The 21,478-nt window shown below is 44.2% G+C and overlaps 1 protein-coding gene across 3 annotated transcripts in view; it reads right to left on the bottom strand.

The window, feature by feature from the left end:
- Positions 1-639: 639 nt before the first annotated feature.
- Positions 640-21,478, bottom strand: part of LOC134354404 (receptor-type tyrosine-protein phosphatase H-like) — an 80,117-nt gene continuing 59,278 nt past the window's right edge. For all 3 annotated transcript variants that reach the window (XM_063063399.1, XM_063063401.1, XM_063063402.1), the window contains 3 exons: positions 16,759-16,916; positions 11,995-12,130; positions 640-2,477 (listed from right to left, as the gene is read on the bottom strand). In XM_063063399.1, the coding sequence (XP_062919469.1) occupies positions 2,340-2,477; positions 11,995-12,130; positions 16,759-16,916 (432 nt within the window). In that variant the 3' untranslated portion in view covers positions 640-2,339. The remainder of the gene's footprint in view (positions 2,478-11,994; positions 12,131-16,758; positions 16,917-21,478) is intronic.

Genomic DNA, 21,478 nt, shown 5'->3' with positions numbered 1-21,478 from the left:
CAGGATCTCCCGGTAGCCACCCACTTCAACTCTGCTTCCCATTCCCATTCAGATATGTCCATACATGGCCTCCTCTACTGCCATGATGAGGCTAAACTCAGGTTGGAGGAGCAACACCTCATACATCATCTAGGTAATCTCCAGCCCCTTGATATGAACATAGAATTCTCCAACTTCCGGTAATTCCCTCCCCCTCCCTTCCTCTATCCCTATGTCACTCTGCCCCCTCCCCCAGCTGCCTATCACCTCTCTCATGGTTCCACCTCCTTCTACTACCCATTGTGTTTTCCCCTGTTCCTTCTCCACCTTTCCTGCCTATCACCTCCCTGCCTCCTCTCCCCCACCCCTTTATCTTTCCCCTTACTGGTTTTTCACCTGGAACCTACCAGCCTTCTTCCCACCCTCTCCCACCTTATTTATAGGGCCTCTGCCCCTTCCCTCTTCAGTCTTGACGAAGTGTTCTGGCCCAAAATGTCAACTCATTGTTTCCACGGATGCTGCCCAACCTGCTGAGTTCCTGCAGCGTGTTGTGAGTGTTGGACAGAAGCACTGTTTCTTCTCAACTGCAAGGGTGCGTGGCCGCGCAGTGACTGAAATGCTCCTTGTCATGTGGGCAAAGTCACCGTAGAGACTGTACGAACAGTAGTCTTTTTATTTGATGCACACACTCACAAATAAGCTGACTATCTTTTGGAGGGTGAGGAGGGAGAGGGGGAGGATGGAGTGGGAAGGGAGGCGGGGAGTGGGAGGGTAGAGAGAGAGGTAAAAAAATGGAAAGAACAAACAGCTATTTGCTATATGTGCTAAACCCAAAAAGCACTCTAACAGAGATGAGAAAAAGCTTACAAAATGTGAACGATTTGCTTTGCTGTACTGTATTTCAATATACCCTTCAATTAATACATAAAATCATAAGTATGTGATTTTTCAATTTTCGTTCTAAATATTCACATTACAAAAAAAGCCATTTAAAGTGCCACTCAGTTTTCAGACTGTGCAAAAATTTCCTGCTCAGAGCAATGATTGGTCCACACAGCGGTAAAAAAAATTTAAAGAGAAAGTTGGATAGAGACAAAACACAGGACAGACACATAGACAGAGGGAGTCTGATGTAGACAAAGGGGGTTTGATGTAGACAGACCAGTGAGTCATGTATGGACAGTGAGACAGACATTGAAGGGTTGGTGGAAACAGTGTGAGATACAGACAGAGATAATAAAGCAGGCAGAGACACCGGGGGTAGTCTGATGCACATGGAGATATATGCAAACACCGAGACAGACACCGATGCACTGGAGTGGATAGTGAACCAGAGGTAGAATGCACAGACGGTGATTTGGAGAGTTTGGATGCAGTTAACTGCGCAGTAATGGTACCCTAATGATTACAAAAAAATTGGAAAAATGATATCGCAGCAACATTTGATGGCTCTGGGTCCGTATTCACTAGAATTTAGAAGAATGAGGGGTGACCTCATTGAAACCTATCAGATGGTGAACAACCTTGATAGAGTGCAGGTGGAGGGGATATTTCTAATGATGGGAGAATTTAAGACCAGAGGACATAGACTCAGAATAGAGAGTTGTCCTTTTAGATTAGATTAGATTCAACTTTATTGTCATTGTGCCGAGTACAGATACAAAGCCAATGAAATGGAGATGAGGAGGAATTTCTTTAGCCAGATAGTGGTGAATCTGTGGAATTCATTGCCACAGGCAGTTGAGGAGGTCAAGTCTTTATGTATAGTTAGGGCAGAGGTTGATAGATTCTTGATTAGTCAGGGCATGAAGGGATACGGGGAGAAGGCAGGAGACGGGGACTGAGAGGACCATTGGATCTGCCAGGATGAAATGGCGGAGCAGATTCAATGGGCCAAATGGCCTAATTCAGCTCTTATATTTTACCGTTTTATAGTATTATTACAGTACAGTGCCAGAAATCAACAATGGGGGTTTGATTCCCACTGTTATCGCTAAGGAGTTTGTACGTTCTCCCTTGTATGTGAGGGCTTTGTTACAGGTGCTCTGGGTCTCATATTCCAAAGATGTACCGGTTAGAGATTGGGTTAGTGAATTGAGGACATGATATGTTGGTGACACTTGCGGGCTGCCCCCAGCACAGTCCACGCTGATTTAATTTGGCGCAAGTGACGCAGTTCACTGTGGGTTTCGACGTGCATGTGAGAAATGGAGCTAATCTAACAGTCTGCTGATCTCAGTGCAGTCTCCACAGGGTCAGTGATGCTAGAAAAGAGGGAGAAAATAAACACAAGCACGCTTACAGGCAGGGTGCAACGTGTATCCATGGCAACGCGACTGGATGGAACAGTCCGACAACTCTTAAACAACAACTTGATATTCACTCTTGTCTTTGATGCTTTCATAGAAGTGGCCTGTGTCATTTGGATAGGTGTGCTCAATGTTCCATTTCCTTTCAATTATGTCCAGAATGCACTGGTGTAGGAAGGTATACAGAGCCTAGAAAAGCAGGAAATTGAAATGTTACTCACAGTGAGACGAGCCAAGCCATCCCTACTGTAGTTATGAAAAGAAGTAGGCTCCAGTTTGCCTACCGGAGCAATTAGTCCACGGCAGATACCATCTCATTGGCTCTTCACTCAACCCTGGAACATCTCGATGCTCTTTATGAAGTACAGCTTAGCATTCAACACCATCATTCCCACAAAACTAATCAAAAGACTCCAAGACCTTGGCCTCAACACCTCCTTGCACAATTGGATCCTCACATGCAGACCTCAGTCACTTCGGATTGGCAACATCTCCTGTATGATCTTAGCCCCCTGCTCTACTTGCTGTACACTTATGACTGTGAGGCTAAGCACAGCTCCAATGCCATATTCAAGTTTACTGACAAAACCACTGTCATGGGTTGAATCAAAGGTGGTGACGAATCAGCATATAGGAGGGAGATTGAAAATCTGGCTTAGTAGTGCCATAACAACAACCTCTTCTCAATGTCAGCAAGACCTAGGAGCTGATTATTGACTTCAGGAGGAAACCAGAAGTCCATGAGCCAATCCTTATCAGAGGATCAGAGGTGGAAAGGGTCATTAACTTTAAATTCCTCAGTGCTGTCATTTCAGAGGACCTGTCCTGGGCCCAACAAGTAAGTGCAATTATGAAGAAAGCACAGCAGCACCTCTACTTCCTTAGAAGTTTGCGAAGATTTAGCATGATATCTAATACTTTGACAAACCTGTATAGATGTGTGGTGGAGAGTATATTGAGTGGCTGCATTACAGCCTGGTATGGAAACACCGATATCCTTGAATGGAAAATCCTGCAAAAAATTAGTGGATACAGCCCAGTCCATCATGGGTAAAGCTTTCCCCACCATTGAGCACATCTACATGGAGTGTTGTCATAGAAAAGCAGCATCCATCATCAGGGATGCCCACCACACTGGTCATGCTCCCTTCTTGATACTGCCATCAGGAAGAAAGTACAGGAGCCTCAGGACTCACACCACCGGGTTCAGGAATGGTTATTACCCTTCAGCCATTGGGCTCTTGAACCAAAGAGGATAACTTCATTTGCCCCATCATGGAAATGCTCCCACAACCTATGGACTCACCTTCAAAGACTCTTCGTCTCATGGTCTCTATACGTATTGTTTATTTGTTTATTATTATTATTATTTCTTTAATTTTGCATTTGCACAGTCTGTTGTCTTTTGCACATTGGTTGAATGCCCAAGTTGGTGCAGTCTTACATTGATTCTGTTATGGTTATTATTCTATTATGGATTTATTGAGTATGCCCACAAGTAAATGAATCTCAGTGTTGTATATGGTGACATATTTGTACTTTGATAATAAATATTTTTACTTTGAACTTTGAATTTTGAACTTTAATGATTTTCACTGGCATCAGACCTACAGCGGCTTTTCAAAGTTCGAAGTTCAAAAGATCAAAGTAAAATTACTATCAAAGTACATATATGTCTCCATATACAACCCTGAGATTCATTTCCTTGCAGGCATTCACGGGAAAATAAAGAAATAAATCTAGAAGGGCCGAGATGGCCTGTTTCCGTGCTGTGACTGTTAATTGTTTTGTTAAATACAATACAATCAATGAAAAGTTACATACAAAGATTTGCAGACAACCGATGTGCAAAAGCAGAGACACTGTGGAAATACAAAATAAATAATAAAAAAATATGCTCAGTTCTTGTGAAAAATACAAAGCTCTCATTCATTTTTGAGGCATTAACAGTGGCTGAAAAGCAGATGGGGAAAGGTCCTTTGTTCTCTTCTGCACCAATTGTACATGGATTTGGCCGCAGAAGGAAGTGACATGAAGGAAATTTGGTCTTCTGAAGGATGAGGGTGGCTTCTGATCTCAGCCATCCTAGGTGAAGCCGGTTGGGGAGAACAAGTTCACTGGGATCAAAAAGTATCACTCTTGACATTATTGATCATCATTGCCCTCTAGAGAGCAATTAGGAATGGGTACCTCCTCCTTCCCTTTCTCCTGTGGTCCACTCTCCTCTCCCACCAGATTCATTCTTCTCCAGCTCTTTACCTTTTCCACCCACCGGACTTCACTATCACCTTCTAGCTTGTCTTCCTCCCCTCCCCCCACCTTCTTATTCTGGCATCTTCCCCCTTCCTTTCCAGTCCTGAAACATCGACTGTTTATTCATTTCCATAGAGCTGCCTGACCTGCTGAGTCTCTCCAGCATTTTGTGCTCTACCAATGGGCAATAAAGACGGGTCTTGACAGCGATGCCCACATCCCCCCAAAAAATAAGACAGGTTAAATAAGCAGTAAAATTCCTTCCGCACCACCCCGTCAAACACTCCCAAGGCAGTGATAACACAGGTTAGGTACAAAGTCAAGCTCCCCTAACACCGTCCCATAAAGCACTCACATGGTCTGGAGACCATAGGTCTCCCAACTGAGTAACAAATAAAAGAAACTGTAAATGCTGAAAGAAAAAGAGAAAATGATGGAATTATTCAGCCCATTAAGACAGCATCTGTGGAGAGAGAAATCGAGTTAATGTTTCAGGTTGAGACCATGATATACTCATGATATAGTCAGAAAGTATTTTAAAGGTCTCTGTTGACAATCTCATGATACACTCCTAAGGTAGGTTAGATACAGAGTCAATCTCAATCTGAATTGTCCCATCAGCTACTTCCAGGGTAATGTCAACATGGATTACTCTGTATAAGCTCCCTCTGCATTGGCGCACTAGGCATTCCCAGGGTAGGGATAGCAAACATTGCTGGTCCCTAAGGTCCTAGATACCTTAATCCCCGCTGCTAAAGTTCAAAGTAAATTTATTAGTAAAGTACATATAAAGATAGCTGGCTGGTGGTGTAGTGGCATCAGCACTGGACTTCGAGGCAAGTGGTCCTGGGTTCGAATTCGGCCAGCTCCTTGCACACTTTCCAACCGTGCTGGATTGAGCATCAGGCTGGCAACTCTGCCTTGGCAAGAATGCTGTTGGATGCACCAAACAAGGCGCGAGAAGGAACTGAACAACGTGTACAGTTCAATTCCGGCGCCGTCTGTAAGGATTCCATATGTCCTCCCTGTCAAATGCGTGGGTTTTCCCTGGGTGTACCGGTTTCCTCCCACAGTCTAAAGACCTACCGGGTAGGTAAATTGGTCATTGTAAATTGTCCCATGATTAGATTAGGGTTAATCAGATTTGTTAGGGATTGCTGGGGCAACATGGCTCGAACAGCCAGAAGGGCCTATCCTGCACTGTGTTGTTGAAAAAATAAATACTACCTTGAGATTCATCTTCTTGTGGGCTTTCACAGTAGAACGGAGAAATACAATAGAAGCAATGAAAAATTATATGCAAACAAAGACCGATGTGTAAAAGACAAACTGTGCACATTAAAAAAAACACGTTTTGTCCATACATTCTTCTTGTTTGACCGTGTTATTCATCTAGAGAACATCTATTGGTATATCTACAGTGCTTTCACAATCTTAGGAATTACCATCTCAATTAACTATTGAATTACTGTCACAGAAGCCTGAAGGCACACACTCAGCGATTCAGGAACAGTTTCTTCCCCTCTGAGGTCCGATTTCTAAATAGACATTGAACCCGTGAATACTGACTCACTACTTTTCATTTGTTTCTGTTTTTGCACTACTTATTTTAACTTATTTAATTATATATACTTACTGTAATTCAATTTTTTTCTATATTTACCATGTATTACATTGTGCTGCTGTTTAGTTAACAAATTTCACGACATATGCTGGTGATATTAAACCTGGTTCAGATTCTGATTCTATAGACAATAAAAACCCACTGACTCCACCACTACTTTATTATTTCCTGTCACTCACCTTATGTACAGACTAGTGTCACTTTCTGGTCGTACAATTAATCTATGTATATAAGCTATCTTATGTATTTATATTTATTGTGTGTGTGTTTTAGTACTATAGTACTTTTGTAGTTTTCTTTGTGCTGCATCGGATCTCGAGTAACAATTACTTCATTCTCCTTTATACTTATGTACAGGAAATGACATTAAACAATCTTGAATCTTGTATCTATGTGCATATCTATGTGTATAACCTATCATTTGTACTTATATTTATTATTTTTCTCGTGTTCTTTATCTTTTGTGTTTTTGTATGCTACATTGGGTCCAGAGTATTAATAATTTAATTAAACTTGTGCACTGGAAATGATATTAAACAATCTTGAATCTTCGACCTACCAAGTCTGCAGTGATCATCAACCACCTACTTACGGAATCAGAATGAGAATCAGGTTTATTATCACTGGCCTGTGTCGTGGCATTTGTTAAGTTAGCAGCAGCAGTTCATAACATAGAAGAAAAATAATAATAATCAATTATATTGATAAGAGTAAAAATCGTGCAAAAACAGAAATAATATACATTTAAAAAGTGAGGTAGTGTTCACGGGTTCAATGTCCATTTAGGAATCGGATGGCAGAGGGGAAGGAGCTGTTCCTGAATTGCTGAGTGTGTGCTTCAGGCTTCTGTACCTCCTACCTGATGGTAACAGTGAGAAAAGGGCATGCCCTGGGTGCTGGAGGTTCTGAATAATGGACGCTGCCTTTCTGAGACACCGCTCCTTGAAGGTGTCTGGGTACTTTGTAGGCTAGTGCCCAAGATGGAGCTGACTACATTTATGACCTTCTTTCAGTCCTGTACATCAATCCCATTATATTCTCCCACATTCCCCTCAAATCTTCTTTACTTCTAGCACACACACATGCACACACAAGGGCAATGGGCAATTTATAGCACACCACAACCTGTCTGGGATGCAGCAGGAAACTGGGACTCTTGAAGGAAATCGAAATGGTCAGAGGGCATATGTGCACACAGGGAACACCAGAGGTCAGGGTTGCGCACAGGTCAGGGGAACTCAGAGGCAGCAGGTCTGCAAGTGCACCATTGAACTGTCACTACAGGCGAGTCAAGTTCAAATCAAGTTTACTGTCATTTGTCATACATGCATACCATTAAATGAGACAGTGTTTCTCCAGACTAGGAGAAACACATGGCACACATATAATACACAATAACTTGGGAAAGTAAGGATGACACACGTATAATATACAATTGTACACATGACACATGTATAATAGTAGTAGTAGTAGTAGTAGTAGTCATACTTTATTGATCCCGGGGGAAATTGGTTTTCGTTACAGTTGCACCATAAATAATAAATAGTAATAGTAATATTACTATTAGTAAATAGTAAATAGTAATACTCATAGAAATAATAAATAGTAATAGAATAGTAGTAGAAAATAGTAATAAATAGTTAAATAGTAATATGTAAATTATGCCAGTAAATTATGAAATAAGTCCAGGACCAGCCTATCAGCTCAGGGTGTCTGACCCTCCAAGGGAGGAGTTGTAAAGTTTGATGGCCACAGGCAGGAATGACTTCCTATGATGCTCTGTGCTGCATCTCGGAGGAATGAGTCTCTGGCTGAATGTACTCCTGTGCCCACCCAGTACATTATGTAGTGGATGGGAGACATTGACCAAGATGGCATGCAACTTGGACAGCATCCTCTTTTCAGACACCACCGTGAGAGAGTCCAGTTCCATCCCCACAACATCACTGGCCTTACGAATGAGTTTGTTGATTCTGTTGGTGTCTGCTACCCTCAGCCTGCTGCCCCAGCACACAACAGCAAACATGATAGCACTGGTCACCACAGACTCATAGAACATGCTCAGCATCGTCCAGCAGATGTTAAAGGACCTCAGTCTCCTCAGGAAATAGAGACTGCTCTGACCCTTTTTGTAGACAGCTTCAGTGTTCTTAGACCAGTCCAGTTTACAGAATAACTTGGGAAAGTAAGGATTAAATCTACAAATAAATTACGCATAGATAAACAAAACAGTGCATAAATTAAATACTGTAGGGTACAGTACAAATTATCTGGTGACACTTCGAATGTGATGCAGCAGGGAGTTCAGAAGCCTAATGGCCTGAGGAAAGAAACTGTTCCCCATCCTGACCGTTCTTGTCTTTATGCATTGGAGTCTCCTACCTGTTCATAGAAAGTCAAAGAGGATGCTGGATAGATGGGTGGGATCCTTGAGAACACTAAGTGCCCTGTGTACACAATACTCCTGATAAATTTCCCCGAGTCGGGAGACCCCTACAATCCTCTCGGCCATTCTCACAGTCCTTTGTAGGAATTTCTGGCCCGATGCCCTGCTGCTCCCATACCAGATGGAGAGGCAGCTTGTCAGAAAGCTCTCAATGGTGCTCCTGTAAAATTCAGTTAAGATGGGGGTAGGAGGGGAAGGCTGAATTGAGACAATGCTAAACTGAGCTCAGCAAACTCCCACCGATATCACTTAGATAATAGCAAGTGTAATCTCTCCCATGGTGGCTAAATACTTGCCACAGGATAACTTTCCAGTTCTATAGAACAGGGCTATGGGATCTTTGGCATCCACTTGAGAAAACACAAAAGATGGTGTTACTTTCAGACACACAAAATGCTGGAGGAACTCAGCGGGTCAGGCAGCATCGATGGAAATAAATAAACAGTTGACATGTCGGCTGAGATCCTTCTTCAGGACTGGAAAGTAAAGGGGGGGGGAAGACAACAGAATAAAAAAAGATGGGGTGAGGGGAAATAGGCTGGCTGGAAGGTGATAAGTGAAGCCAGGTAGGTGGGAAAGATCAAGGGCTGGAGAAGAAGGAATATGATAGGAGAGGAGAGTGGATAGTAAGAGAAAGGGAAGGAGGTGGTGACCTGGGGGAAGTCATAGGTAGGTGAGAAGAGTTAGAAGGTCAGAGTGGGGAATAGAGGAAGAGGGCAGGAGATGGGAAAAATGTTTACCAGAAGGAGAAATTGATATTCATGCCATCAGGCTGGAGGCTACCCAGACGGAATATAAGGTGTTGCTCCAGAAGGACTGACATATCAGAATAGGAATGGGAATTAAAATGTTTGGCCACCAGGGAGTTCCGCTTGTGGCAGATGGAGCAGAGGTGCTTGACGAAGCAGTCCCTCAGTTTAAGGTCGGTTTCACCAATGTAGAGGCAGAACATCGGGAGCACTGGATACAATAGACAACCCCAGCAGATACTTAGGTGAAGTGTTGCCTCACCTAGAAAGGCTGTTTAGGGCCCTGAATGGACAGGAGGGAGGAAGTGGCTACTTTCTTAGAAGTTTGTGAAGATTCAACATTTCATCTAAAACTTTGACAAACTTCTGTAGACGCACATTGGAGTGTATCCTGACTGATTGCTTTGCAGCCTGGCATGGAAACACCAATGCCGTTGATCGGACAAGCCCACAAAAAGCAGTGGATACAGTTTAGGCCATCACAGGTAGATCCCTCCCCACCATTGCTGTCACAGGAAAACAGCATCCATCATCAGGGACTTCCACTGTCTAGACCATGTTCTCTTCTTACTGCTGCCATCAGACAGAGTGTGCAGGACCCTTAGGTCCTACACCATCAGGATCAGGAACAATTATTACGTCTCAACCATCAGGCCCCTGAACCAGCGTAGAAAACTTCACTCGTCCCGACACTGAACTGATTCCAGAACCTATGGGCTCACTTTCAAGGACTCTACAACTCATGTTCTCGATATTTATTACTTTTTGATTTATTATTATCATATTTCTTTTTCCTTTTTACACAATTTGTTGTCTTTTGCACATTGGTTGTTTGTCAGTGTTCGTGTGCAGTTTTGTATTGCTTCTATTGTGTTTCTTTGAATTTACTGTGAATGCCTGCCAAAAATGAATCACAGGGTTGCATATGGTGACATATACTGTATGTACTTTGGTAATAAACTTACCTTGATGGTTGTTGACTTCAGGAGGACACAGAGCGACAACTCTCCACTGAACATCGACGACTCCTCCATAGAGATCACTAAGAGCACCAAATTTCTTGGTGTTCACGTGGCGGAGAATCTCACCAGGTCCCTCAACACCAGGTCTATAGCAAAGAAAGCCCAGCAGCGTCTCTACTTTCTGCAAAGGCTGGGAAAATTCCATCTCCCACCCCCCATCCTCACCCCATTGTATTGAGAGCATCCTGAGCATCTGCATCACTGCCTGGTTTGGAAATTGCACCATCTGGGATCGCAAGACCCTGCAGCGGATAGTGAAGTCAGCTGAGAAGATCAGCGGGGTCTCTCTTCCCGGCATTACAGACATTTACACCACACGCTGCATCCGTAAAGCAAACAGCGTTATGAAGGACCCCACGCACCCCTCATACAAACTCTTCTCCCTCCTGCCATCTGGCAAAAGGCACCGAAGCATTCGGGCTCTCACGACCAGACTATGTAACAGTTTCTTCCCCCAAATCATCAGACTCCTCAATACCCAGAGCCTGGACTGACACCAACCTACTGCCCTCTACTGTGCCTATTGTCTTGTTTATTATTTATTGTAATGCCTGCACTGTTTTGTGCACTTTATGCAGTCCTGGGTAGGTCTGTAGTCTAGTGTAGTTTTTGTGTTGTTTTATGTAGTTCGGTGTAGTGTTTTGTATTGTTTCATGTAGCACCATGGTCCTGAAAAACATTGTCTCATTTTTACTGTGTACTGTACCAGCGGTTATGGTCGAAATGACAATAAAAAGTGACTTGACTTGACTTGCATTTCAGCAGTCAGTAGTACACCACGAGAGGCAGCCTCTAGATTTTCTGCTCAAGTCTCATGAATGGGACCCAAATCGAAAACCCTTAGAGAAGGAGGGTCCCAACCATTTTTATGCCATGGACGAATGCTGTTAAGCAAGGGATCTGTAGGCCCCAGGTTGGGAACCTCTGTCTTAGACCTAAATGGCAGTCAGTTACTCATCAAGACTATGCCCCTTACTGATATGGAATATGATCATGTGTAGAGACAAAGTCTAGGTAAAGATTTTTCACTCTAATATGGATCCCCAGCACCCAGGCCATGTTCTTTTCTCCCTGCTGCTATCAGGTAGAAGGTACAGGAGCCTCAGGACTCACACCACCAGGTTCAAGAACAGTTACAACCCCACAACCATCAGGCTCTTGAATAAAAGGGGATAACTACACTCATTTCCCCATCCATTGAAGTTCCCACAACCAGTGATCTCACTTTAAGGACTCTTTATCTCATGTTCTCATTATTTATTGCTATTTATTTATATTTGCGCAGTTTGTTGTCTTCTGCACTTTGGATGATCTTTCATTGATCCTGTTATAGTTATTATTCTATAGATTTGCTAAGTATGCCCACAGGAAAATGAATCTCGGGATTGTATATGGTGTCATATATGTACTTTGATAACAAAATTTACTTTGAACTTTGAACAAATTTCCAGTGAAAGAACACCATGGATGTGTGGGAGGCCAGAGTATTGTTAGCCACTGTGTTTTGAGAATTGGTCAGATCTTGCCAAGAGGGTGAATATTCCAAGCTGGAGTGGAACTCAGCGTGATAATTAATAATACTGAAGCTGAACCAACAGCAGAAACTTCTCACCTCAGACTGGACCATGGACGACCGATTCATCCTAATTTTACTGATGACCCCATGGACATCAACCACTGCCTCCTTTTCTACCTGTTGCAGGATATAGTCAAGGGCTATGAAAGTGCCAGTCCGTCCTGAACCAGAGCTGAAATGAAACAAGATTATCATCATTTTCAGATTTATATTCTTTTCTCAGTCTCCATGGCAACATGGGCTGCATTTAAAAATTCTGATTAAATCAGGCATTCTTTAGACAATTTTATTCACCCTCACAATAAATGTCTCCCTTACTCTGTCGGTAATACCTCGCCTCCAGCACCCAGTCTAACCTATATCCCTTCATGCTAATCCACCTCCCTTGTGCAGTCCCACTCCTCTCCTCCAGTGGACCATGCTACTAATTAGCTCTGTCCAGACATTAACCCAGCTCCCTCATATGTCCTTCAGTAATCACTTCCCTCAGCAGCCTGCATCACTGAGGTGTTAATCCAGCCCTCTCAAATGTACTCAGTCACCCCTCTTCCCCAGTGCCTTGCACTGCTGCCTGGTTCGCTCCCATGCTAACTCAGCTTCCTCACGCTGTCATAAACACAAGAGATGCTGGAAATCCAGAGCAACACACGCAAAATGTGGGAGGAACTCAGCATTTTGACTGTTCTTCTACAAGGCCACGTTGCTAGAATGGAAAGTGTGCAAGGAGCCGGCCAGATTCGAACTCAGGACCATTTGTCTCAAAGTCCAGTGCTGATGCCACTACGCCAGTGGCTGGCAGGGCAGTATCTATGGAGAGGAATAAACAGTTGTTGTTTCGGGCCAAGTCCCTTCATCAGGACTGGAAAGGAAGGGGAAAGAATGCCTAATAAGAAGGTGGAGGAGGGAAAGGAGTACAAGCTAGAAGGTGATAGGTGGAGAAGGAAGGGATGAAGGAAGAAGCTGGGAGGTGATAGGTGGAAAAGGTGAAGGGCTGGAGAGGAATGAATTTGATAAGAGAGGAGAGTGGACCATGGGAAAAAGGGAAGGAAAAGGGGCACCAGGGGGAAATGATAGGCAGGTGAGGAGAAGAGAAGAGGCAAGAGGCCAGAGTGGGAAATTTAAGAAGAGGGAAGGGGAAGGAGGAAACATTTCTGAAAGTTGGAGAAATCAATACTCATGCCATCAGATTGGAGGCTACCCACACAATTATGAATTGGTGCTTCTGCACCCTCAGAGGGGTTCTTATCATGGCAGAAGAGGAGGTCATAGTCCGACATGTTTGAACGGGAATGGTGATTGGAATTGAAATGGTTGGTCACTGGGAAATCCTGCTTTTTTGCAGAATTCTTCAATTCCCCTCTTACCTCTTCTCTTCAGCTGCCTATCACCTCCCCCTGGTGCCCCTCCCCTTGCGGTCACAAGGAGAACATACAAACTCCCCACAGTCAGCGGTGGAATTGGACCTAAGTCACTGGTACTGTAATAGCATTACACAAACCACTATGCTAGAGCCTTAAAGCATGGAAAGATGCATTTTGGTCAAACTTGCTCTTGCTACCAAGTTGTCTACCTGAGCTGGTTCCATTCTGACTACATTTGACCCTTATCCCTCTAAAACTTTTTCTTTCCATGTACTTGTCCAAATGATGTCCCTGGTCCTCACCTTTCACCCTACTGGTTTTATCATTGTCAGTTCCACCAACCAGCCACTTCCTTCCCCTTCCTATCCTACCTACGCCTTATATTCTGAGGACATCCCTTTAGAACGGAGAATGAAGAGGAACTCCTTCACCCAGAGGGTTGCGAACCTGTGGAACTCATTGACACAGATGGCTGCGGAAGCCAATTCATTGTGTATATTTAAAGTGGTGATTGGTAGGTTCTTGAGGAGAAGGCAGGAGAATGGGGCTGAGAGGGATAATAAGTCAGCCATGATGGAGTGTTGGAGCAGATTCAATGGGCTGAATGGCCTAGTTCTGCTCCCAGCCATTATGTTCTTACAGTTTTACCCAATCTGTTATCTGCTGGGATCCTCTCCTCATGACTCCCTGGTTTTGCTCATCTCTGCAAACCTGGCCCTTCCAGCTCCCTGGCACTTAACCTTTCAACCATAGGAAGTGCAATACTTGTCTCCACACCTCCTCCTTCATCTCTACTCAGAGAACTGAACAGCACTTCCATTCACTCCAGCCCCATCTACTGAATTCAATGCTTTTGTTGTGGCCTCCTGTACATCAGCAAGACCAGGCATAGACAAGACATATACATTGACTGCCCTAAGAAGCATTTGCTCTTTGTCTGGATTGGCCATCCAGAGGTCCTATTTGCAGACAAATTCAACTCCACTTCCCATTCCCACGCCGATTTACAGCTCCTGCCCTTCTCTACTTCTAGGGTGAGATCAAACACAAATCAGAAGTCATATTCTGCCTGTGTAGTCTACAATCCAATGGTATAGGCACTGTGCTTTCCATTCTCCAGTAACGCCCCTCCCGGCCCCCGTTCCTTTCTCCCTCCTTCTGATCCACCCTGATATGGTATGCTCCCGACCACTCCAGCCTCCAGGGTTTAGATTCTCCGATTCTCCAGAGTATGGACAGCTGGCATGGCCCCCTTAAACAGTCTAGCTTGCTCCGCTAATTGGCGGCCATGTTTTGGTGCCAGGATCTGGATATTTAAAGAGCACCTGAACTCAGGTTTGGGGCTCAATTGTCAGCTCAGTCTGTGATTGCATTTAGGATTTCTGTCTTGTTTGGATTCTCATCTAGTCTCGTCAGATTCTCGTCTAGCCAGTCAAGAACCCTGTTCTCGTCTCAGTCTCGAAAGCGTGTCTGGATTCTAGTCTCAGATTCTCAAGCACTTGGGTCCTTACCATCCTCATCTAGTCACACATCCATGTTCCTTCATGCTCCTTTAGCTAACCCCCTCTCTAAGTGCTAACCCGTTTAGATGGGTGCCAGGCCTTTTTCCATTTGTGTATAAGCCACACAATTAATATAATGGGTCTTTCTCCCCTCTCCCATCTGTTCAGAGCATCCCTCCTTTACCTAGATCCTCTCTTCAGCTTCTCACCTCACCTCTACAACACCTGCAGTTCCCCCTGTGGCCCAACTCCATCTGACCATCATCCCTTTTCTCACATGTTTCTACTATGGCCTGCCTAACTGACTCACCCCTTCATACTCTCAGTCCTGACCCACTATGTCATCCCACCCCTCTGCCTTCACAGATGCTGCCTGACCTGTTGAGTTTTTCCACCTTTTGCTCCTGATTACATCTGGAGTTGAACAGTTTTGGGCCCCTTATTTAAGAAATGATGTGCTGAGATTGAAGTTCAGAAAATGATTCCAGGATTGAAAGGCTCATCATATGAGGAGTGTTTGATGGCTCAGGGCCTCTACTCACAGGAATTCAGAAGAATGAGGGGTGACCTAATTGAAGCATATCAAATGTTGAAAGGCCTTGAAACCCAGTGATGTGGGGAGGATGTTTTCTATGGTAGGGGAGTCTAAGACTAGAGGATACAGCCTCAAAATAGAGGGGCGTCCTTTTAGAATGGAGATGAGGAGGAATTTCTTTAGCTAGAGGGTGGCGAATCTGTTGAATTCTTTGCCACAGGTGCCTGTGGAGGCTAAGTCATTGGGTATATTTAAGGCAAAGGTTGATAGGTTCTTGATTAGTCACAGCATGAAGGGATACGGGGAGAAGACAGGAGATTGGGGCTGAGGGAGAAAATGGGTCAGCCATGGAGCAAGCTCAATGGGCCAAATAGCCTTATTCTGCTCCTATATCTTATGGTCTTATCTGCAGTTTCTTCTGTCTAACTCCCTTTGTCATTTGGTAACCTCTTCTTCAAAGCTGTGTTGGATTTGACCTCCAGTGATGTCAGTGCAGCTCACTGTCACACAGTAACCCCTTTTCCCAATTTCCCTGCATAAGTTCTTGTATCCCTACCACTTCCCTCACACCATGATATAAAGATTAAAGTACCCACTATCACTGCTACTTTGATTATTCAACTAGAACATGCCCATAATTAGTTAACTAGGATATGAAATTAACACTCAGACCTCTTGTGAATACAAGAGTTGTAAGGTGATGTTGCAGCTCTATAAACCCCTGGTTAAACCGCACTTGACATATTGTGTTCGGATCTGGTCCCCTCGTTATAGGATGTTGAAGTTTTAGAGTGGGGGGCAGGAAGATTACAAGGATGCTGCCTGGATTAGAGAGCATATCTCATGAGGATAGGTTGGGCGAGCTGGGGATTTTCTCTCTGGAGTGAAGGAAGTGACTGGACAGAGGTGTACAAGGTGATAAGAGGCATAGGTTGAATGGGTAGCCAGATACATTTTCCCCCAGAGTGGAAATGGCTGAAGCAGAAGGGGGGTGGGCGTAATTTTAAGATGATTGGAGAAACGTATAGGGGATGTCAGAGGTGAGATTTTTTTTAAACAGAGGGTGGGGAGAGTGTGGGACGCCCTGCCAGAGGTGGCCATAGAGACAGATACATTAGAGACATTTAAAAATCTCTTAGACAGGGAGATGGATGATATAAATATGGAAGAGCTGGATTGATCTTAGATTAGATTATAAGGTTGGACAACATTGTGGGCTGAATGGCCTGCACTGTGCTGTAGTATTCTATGTTCTATAAATGAAGAGTCAGCAGAGCAAAGGCTGGAAGAAAAGGAAGTGTAGCTCATAACAGAGCAGTAGTAAGACTCTTGATGGGCCTTTTAAGACATACCCTTAACTGAGAATTGAAGTCCGTAAAGACTGAACAAAGGAGATGCTTACCTACAATGTACGACAGGAACTCCTCCCTGACCTTTGTTGAGGTAATTCCGGATCATCCCGTGGAACTGCAGCAGGTTCTCTGTGGTCTTAGGAATACTCTGGTTTGACCAGCAAGTGAATTGGAACTGGGTGACTCTACGTGACTCTGAGGATCCAGCCTAAGCGAAGAAGGCAAAGCATCAGTCACAGACTCAGAATCACAGTCAGGCTCATTGTCACTGTGGTAGATGACTTGAAGCTCATCACTCTGCGACAGCAGTGCAGCATGAAAGCAAACAAGAAACTTGAAATTTAAAAAAATAATGTGGAATAATGAGGGTTCATGAGCCCATCAGAAACCTGATGGTGGAAGAGATGAAGCTGTACCAGAATTATTGAGTGTGTGTCTTCATGCTCCTGTACTTCCTCCCGGATGGTAGTAACAGGAAGAGGGCATATCCTGGGTAGTGAGGGTCTTTAATCATAGAATCATAGAAATCTACAGCACATTACAGGCCCTTCAGCCCACAATATTGTGCCGACCATGTAACCTACTATAGAAACTGCCTAAAATTACCTAACTGCATAGCCCTCTATTTTTCTAAGCTCCATGTACCTACCTAAGAGACTCTTAAAAGACCCTGTTGTATCCGCCTCTACCACTGTTGCTGGCAGTGCATTCCATGCACCCACCGCTCTAACATCCCCCTTGTTCCTACCTCCAAGCACCTAAAACTATGACCCCTCGTGTTAACCATTTCAGCCCTGGGAAAAAGCATCTGGCTATCCACATGATCAAAATGCCTCTTATCATCTTATATGCCTCTGTCAGGTCACCACTCATCCTCCGTCACTTCAAGGAGAAAAGGCAAAGTTCACTCAGCCTATTCTCATAAGGCATGCTCCCCAATCCAGGCAACATCCTTGTAAATCTCTGCGCTCTCTCTATAGTATCTACATCCTTCCTGTAGTAATGATGGATGGTGCCTTCTTGAGGCAGCCTCTCTTGAAGATGGCCTCGATGAAGGGGAGGGTTGTGCCCTGATGGAACTGGCTGAATCTACAACACTCTACAGCCTCTTGTGATGCTGTGCACTGGGGCTTCCACACCAGACAATAAGAATGATCTGCACCATACGTCTATAGAAATTTGCACGAGTCTTTGTTAACAAACCCTAAGGAAGTTGAGCTGCTTGCATGCTCTCCTTGTGATATCTTCAATGTGTTTGGTCCAGGAGAGATCCTCAGAGATGTTGACACCCAGGAACTTAGAGCTGTGCACACTTTCCTCTGCTGACCCCTCAATGACAACTACTGTGTGCTCTCCTGACTTCCACTTGCTGAAGTCCACAGTCTTGCTGATACTGAGTAGGAGGTTGTTGTGGTGACACCTGTCATCCAGCTGATCTATCCCACTGCTGTATGCCTCCTCATCACCACCTGAGATTTTACCAACAGCAGTGGTGTTATCTGCATCTTTATCAACAGAGAAAGGGCTCGTGGTGTCCATTCTGGGGCAGATCACTGCTCTTTGGTCCCCTGTGGCTCCAAGTAGCTGCTGACACCCTGGTACACCGCTTCAACAGGTGGGCTAAACTGGGTGAGGGTGGCCGGCAGGCCTTATACCCTGGTAAGAAAGGGACATGCCTGACCTAGCATGAACACTCAGCTCTAGAGGACTGGGCAGATGAGAGTAACACTGAGATTCAGCAGCCAGGAAGCTGGGTTTGCAATGCTCCATGGAGAGCGAAGGGCATGACAAGGCACAGGAGAAGTCATAGTCATCCACTGCAACCACAGAAGACTCCAGTTTGTGATGACCGATCGTACCACAGGACCCAGACGCCTGCAGTTCAGAACTGCCCCAGTGCAGTGGCTTTTCCACTTCAAAAACTCCTGCACCGGTTTCAAAAAACTGTCATTGTCGGGTACAGTGGACAACCAATCACCACAAGTGGGAAGTAAAATGCAGGAACAATAAAACAGGCAATGACCAACTAAGGAACTAAATATCTGGCGAAAGAGAAAAACAAGAAAGTCTGCAGATGCTGGAAATCCAAAGTACCACACACAAAATGCTGGAGGGAGGCAGCAGGCCAGGCAGCATCTATGGAAGTGAATAAACAGTCGACATTTCAGGCCAAGATTCTTCGTCAGGACTGGAAAGGAAGGGGAGAAGTCAGAGTAAGAAGGTGGGGGGAGGGGACGAAGAAGTACAAGATGGAAGGTGATAGGTGAAACTAGGAAACGGGGAGGGGGTGAAGTAAAGAGCTGGAAAGTTGATTGGTGAAAGAGATAAAGGGCTGGAGAAGGGGGAATCTGATAGGAGAGGACAGACCATGGAAGAAAAGGAAGGGGGAGCATTAGAGGGATGTGATGGACAGGTTGTATTTTACTAATCAACTTCAGGATTTCAGGATGTATATTGTATACATTTCTCTGGCATTAAATTGAACCTTTCAACCCAGCTCCTTCAACCCCTCCCCCTGCTTCACCTCGCACCTGCCACTTTGTATTTCTTCCTCCCCTGCCCCCACCTTATTCTGACTCCTTCCCCCTTCCTTTCCAGTCCTGATAAAGCGTCTCGTTGTGAAACGTCAATTGTTTACTCTTTTCCACAAGTGCTGCCTGACCTGCTGAGTTCCTCCAGAATTTTGTGTGTTGTTCTGGATTTCCAGCATCTGCAGATTTTCTCCTGCTTGTGATAATGACCAGCTAATTTGCTTAAGCAATGTTGGCTATGGACTTTTAGCCAAATCATTCAAGAAAGGCATCATTAGGTGTGGGCAGTGAGAGCTTTGGAACAATTGATGGATAATTGATGGCAGATAGAAGGAGTGCTGGGATAAATTCAAAACAGATCCATAGAAATCATATTGCAGTGTGTAAATGAGAAGTAATTGAAACAAGCTCCTTAAGGAAATGATTCATGTATATACAAATAATATCAGAATCAGAATCAGAAAAATAAGGCACAACAGCAGCTAGGCTTCATTAGGAATTTAAGGAGATTTGGTATGTCACCAAAGACACTCACAAATTTTTACAGATGTACCATAGAAAGCATTCTAACTGACTGTATCACTGTCTGGTATAGGGGAGGGGGGCATTGCATAGGATCGAAATAAGCTACAGAGTTGTCTGTTGTCTACTCAGAGTTGTCTACTTAGTCAGCTCCATCATGGGCACTAGCCTCTGTAGTATCCAGGACAGTTCAAGTAGTGATGCATCAAAAAGGCAGCATCCAACATTAAGGACCCCCATCGCAGGTCAAACCTTGTTCTTATTGCTACCATCAGGAAGGAGGTACAGGAGCCTGAAGACATACACTCAACAATTCAGTAACAGCTTCTTCCTCTCTGCTATCCAATTTCTGAATGGACATTGAACTCATGAACACTACCTCACTATTTTTATTTCTATTTTTGCACTACTTAATTAATTTAACTATTATATATTTACTTTAATTCACAGTTCTTTTCCTCTATTATTGTGTATTGCATTGCTCCCCCCTTCCTTTTCTTCCATGGTCTGTCCTCTCCTATCAGATTCCCCCTTCTCCAGCCCTTTATCTCTTTCACCAATCAACTTCCCAGCTCTTTACTTCATTCCCTCCCTCTCTCCTGGTTTCACCTATCACCTGCCATCTTGTACTTCATCCTCCCCTCCCCTCAGCTTCTTACTCTGACTTCTTCTCTTCCTTTCCTGTCCTGATGAAGAATCTTGGCCTGAAACGTCGACTGTTTATTCATTTCCATAGATGCTGCCTGGCCTGCTGAGTTCCTCCAGGATATATACATAAGTGTAATTCACATTTTCTTTTATTATGCATTTCATTGTACTGCTGCCGCAAAGACAGCAAATTTAACATATACCAGTGATGTTAAACCTGATACTGATTCTGATCCTATTTAGAATCAGGTTTAATATCATCAGCACATGTCATGGAATTTGTTGCTTTGTGGCAACAGTACAATGCAATTCATAATAGAAAAAACTATAAAATTGTAACTGTAAGTTACAAAGAGAGAGGGAAAATACTGAGGAAATATTCATGGGTTCAATGTTCTTAATTTCCTCTCTGTTTGAGTACAGAGAGGAAATTAAGAACCTGGTGGCATGGTGCGAAGAAAATAACCTATCCCTCAACGTCAGCAAGATGAAGGAATAAGTTGTTGACTTCAGAAGGAGTAGCAGACCGCACGACCCAATTTACATTGGTGGTGCGCAAGTGGAACAGGTCAAAAGCTTAAAGTTCCTCGGGGTCAATATCACAAATGACCTGACTTGGTCCAACCAAGCAGAGTCCACTGCCAAGAATGCCCACCATCGCCTTTACTTCCTGAGAAAACTAAAGAAATTTGGCCTGTCCCCTAAAACCTTCACTAATTTTTATAGATGCACCGTAGAAAGCATTCTTCTAGGGTGCATCACAACCTGGTATGGAAGTTGTCCTGTACAAGACCAAAAGAAGCTGCAGAAGATCGTGAACACGGCGCAGCACATCACACAAACCAACCTTCCGTCCGTGGACTCACTTTACACCGCACGCTGTCGGAGCAGTGCTGCCAGGATAATCAAAGACACGACCCACTCAACCAACACACCTTTCATCCCTCTTTCCTCCGGGAGAAGGCTCAGGAGCTTGAAGACTCGTACGGCCAGATTTGGAAACAGCTTCTTTCCAACTGTGATAAGACTGCTAAACGGATCCTGACCCGGATCTGGGCCGTACCCTCCA

Source organism: Mobula hypostoma, chromosome 11, assembly GCF_963921235.1.
Source record: "Mobula hypostoma chromosome 11, sMobHyp1.1, whole genome shotgun sequence".
NCBI classification, from domain to species: domain Eukaryota; kingdom Metazoa; phylum Chordata; class Chondrichthyes; order Myliobatiformes; family Myliobatidae; genus Mobula; species Mobula hypostoma.
The sequence above is the reverse complement of the archived record's forward strand: the minus strand, read 5'-3'. Positions and strand labels throughout refer to the sequence as shown.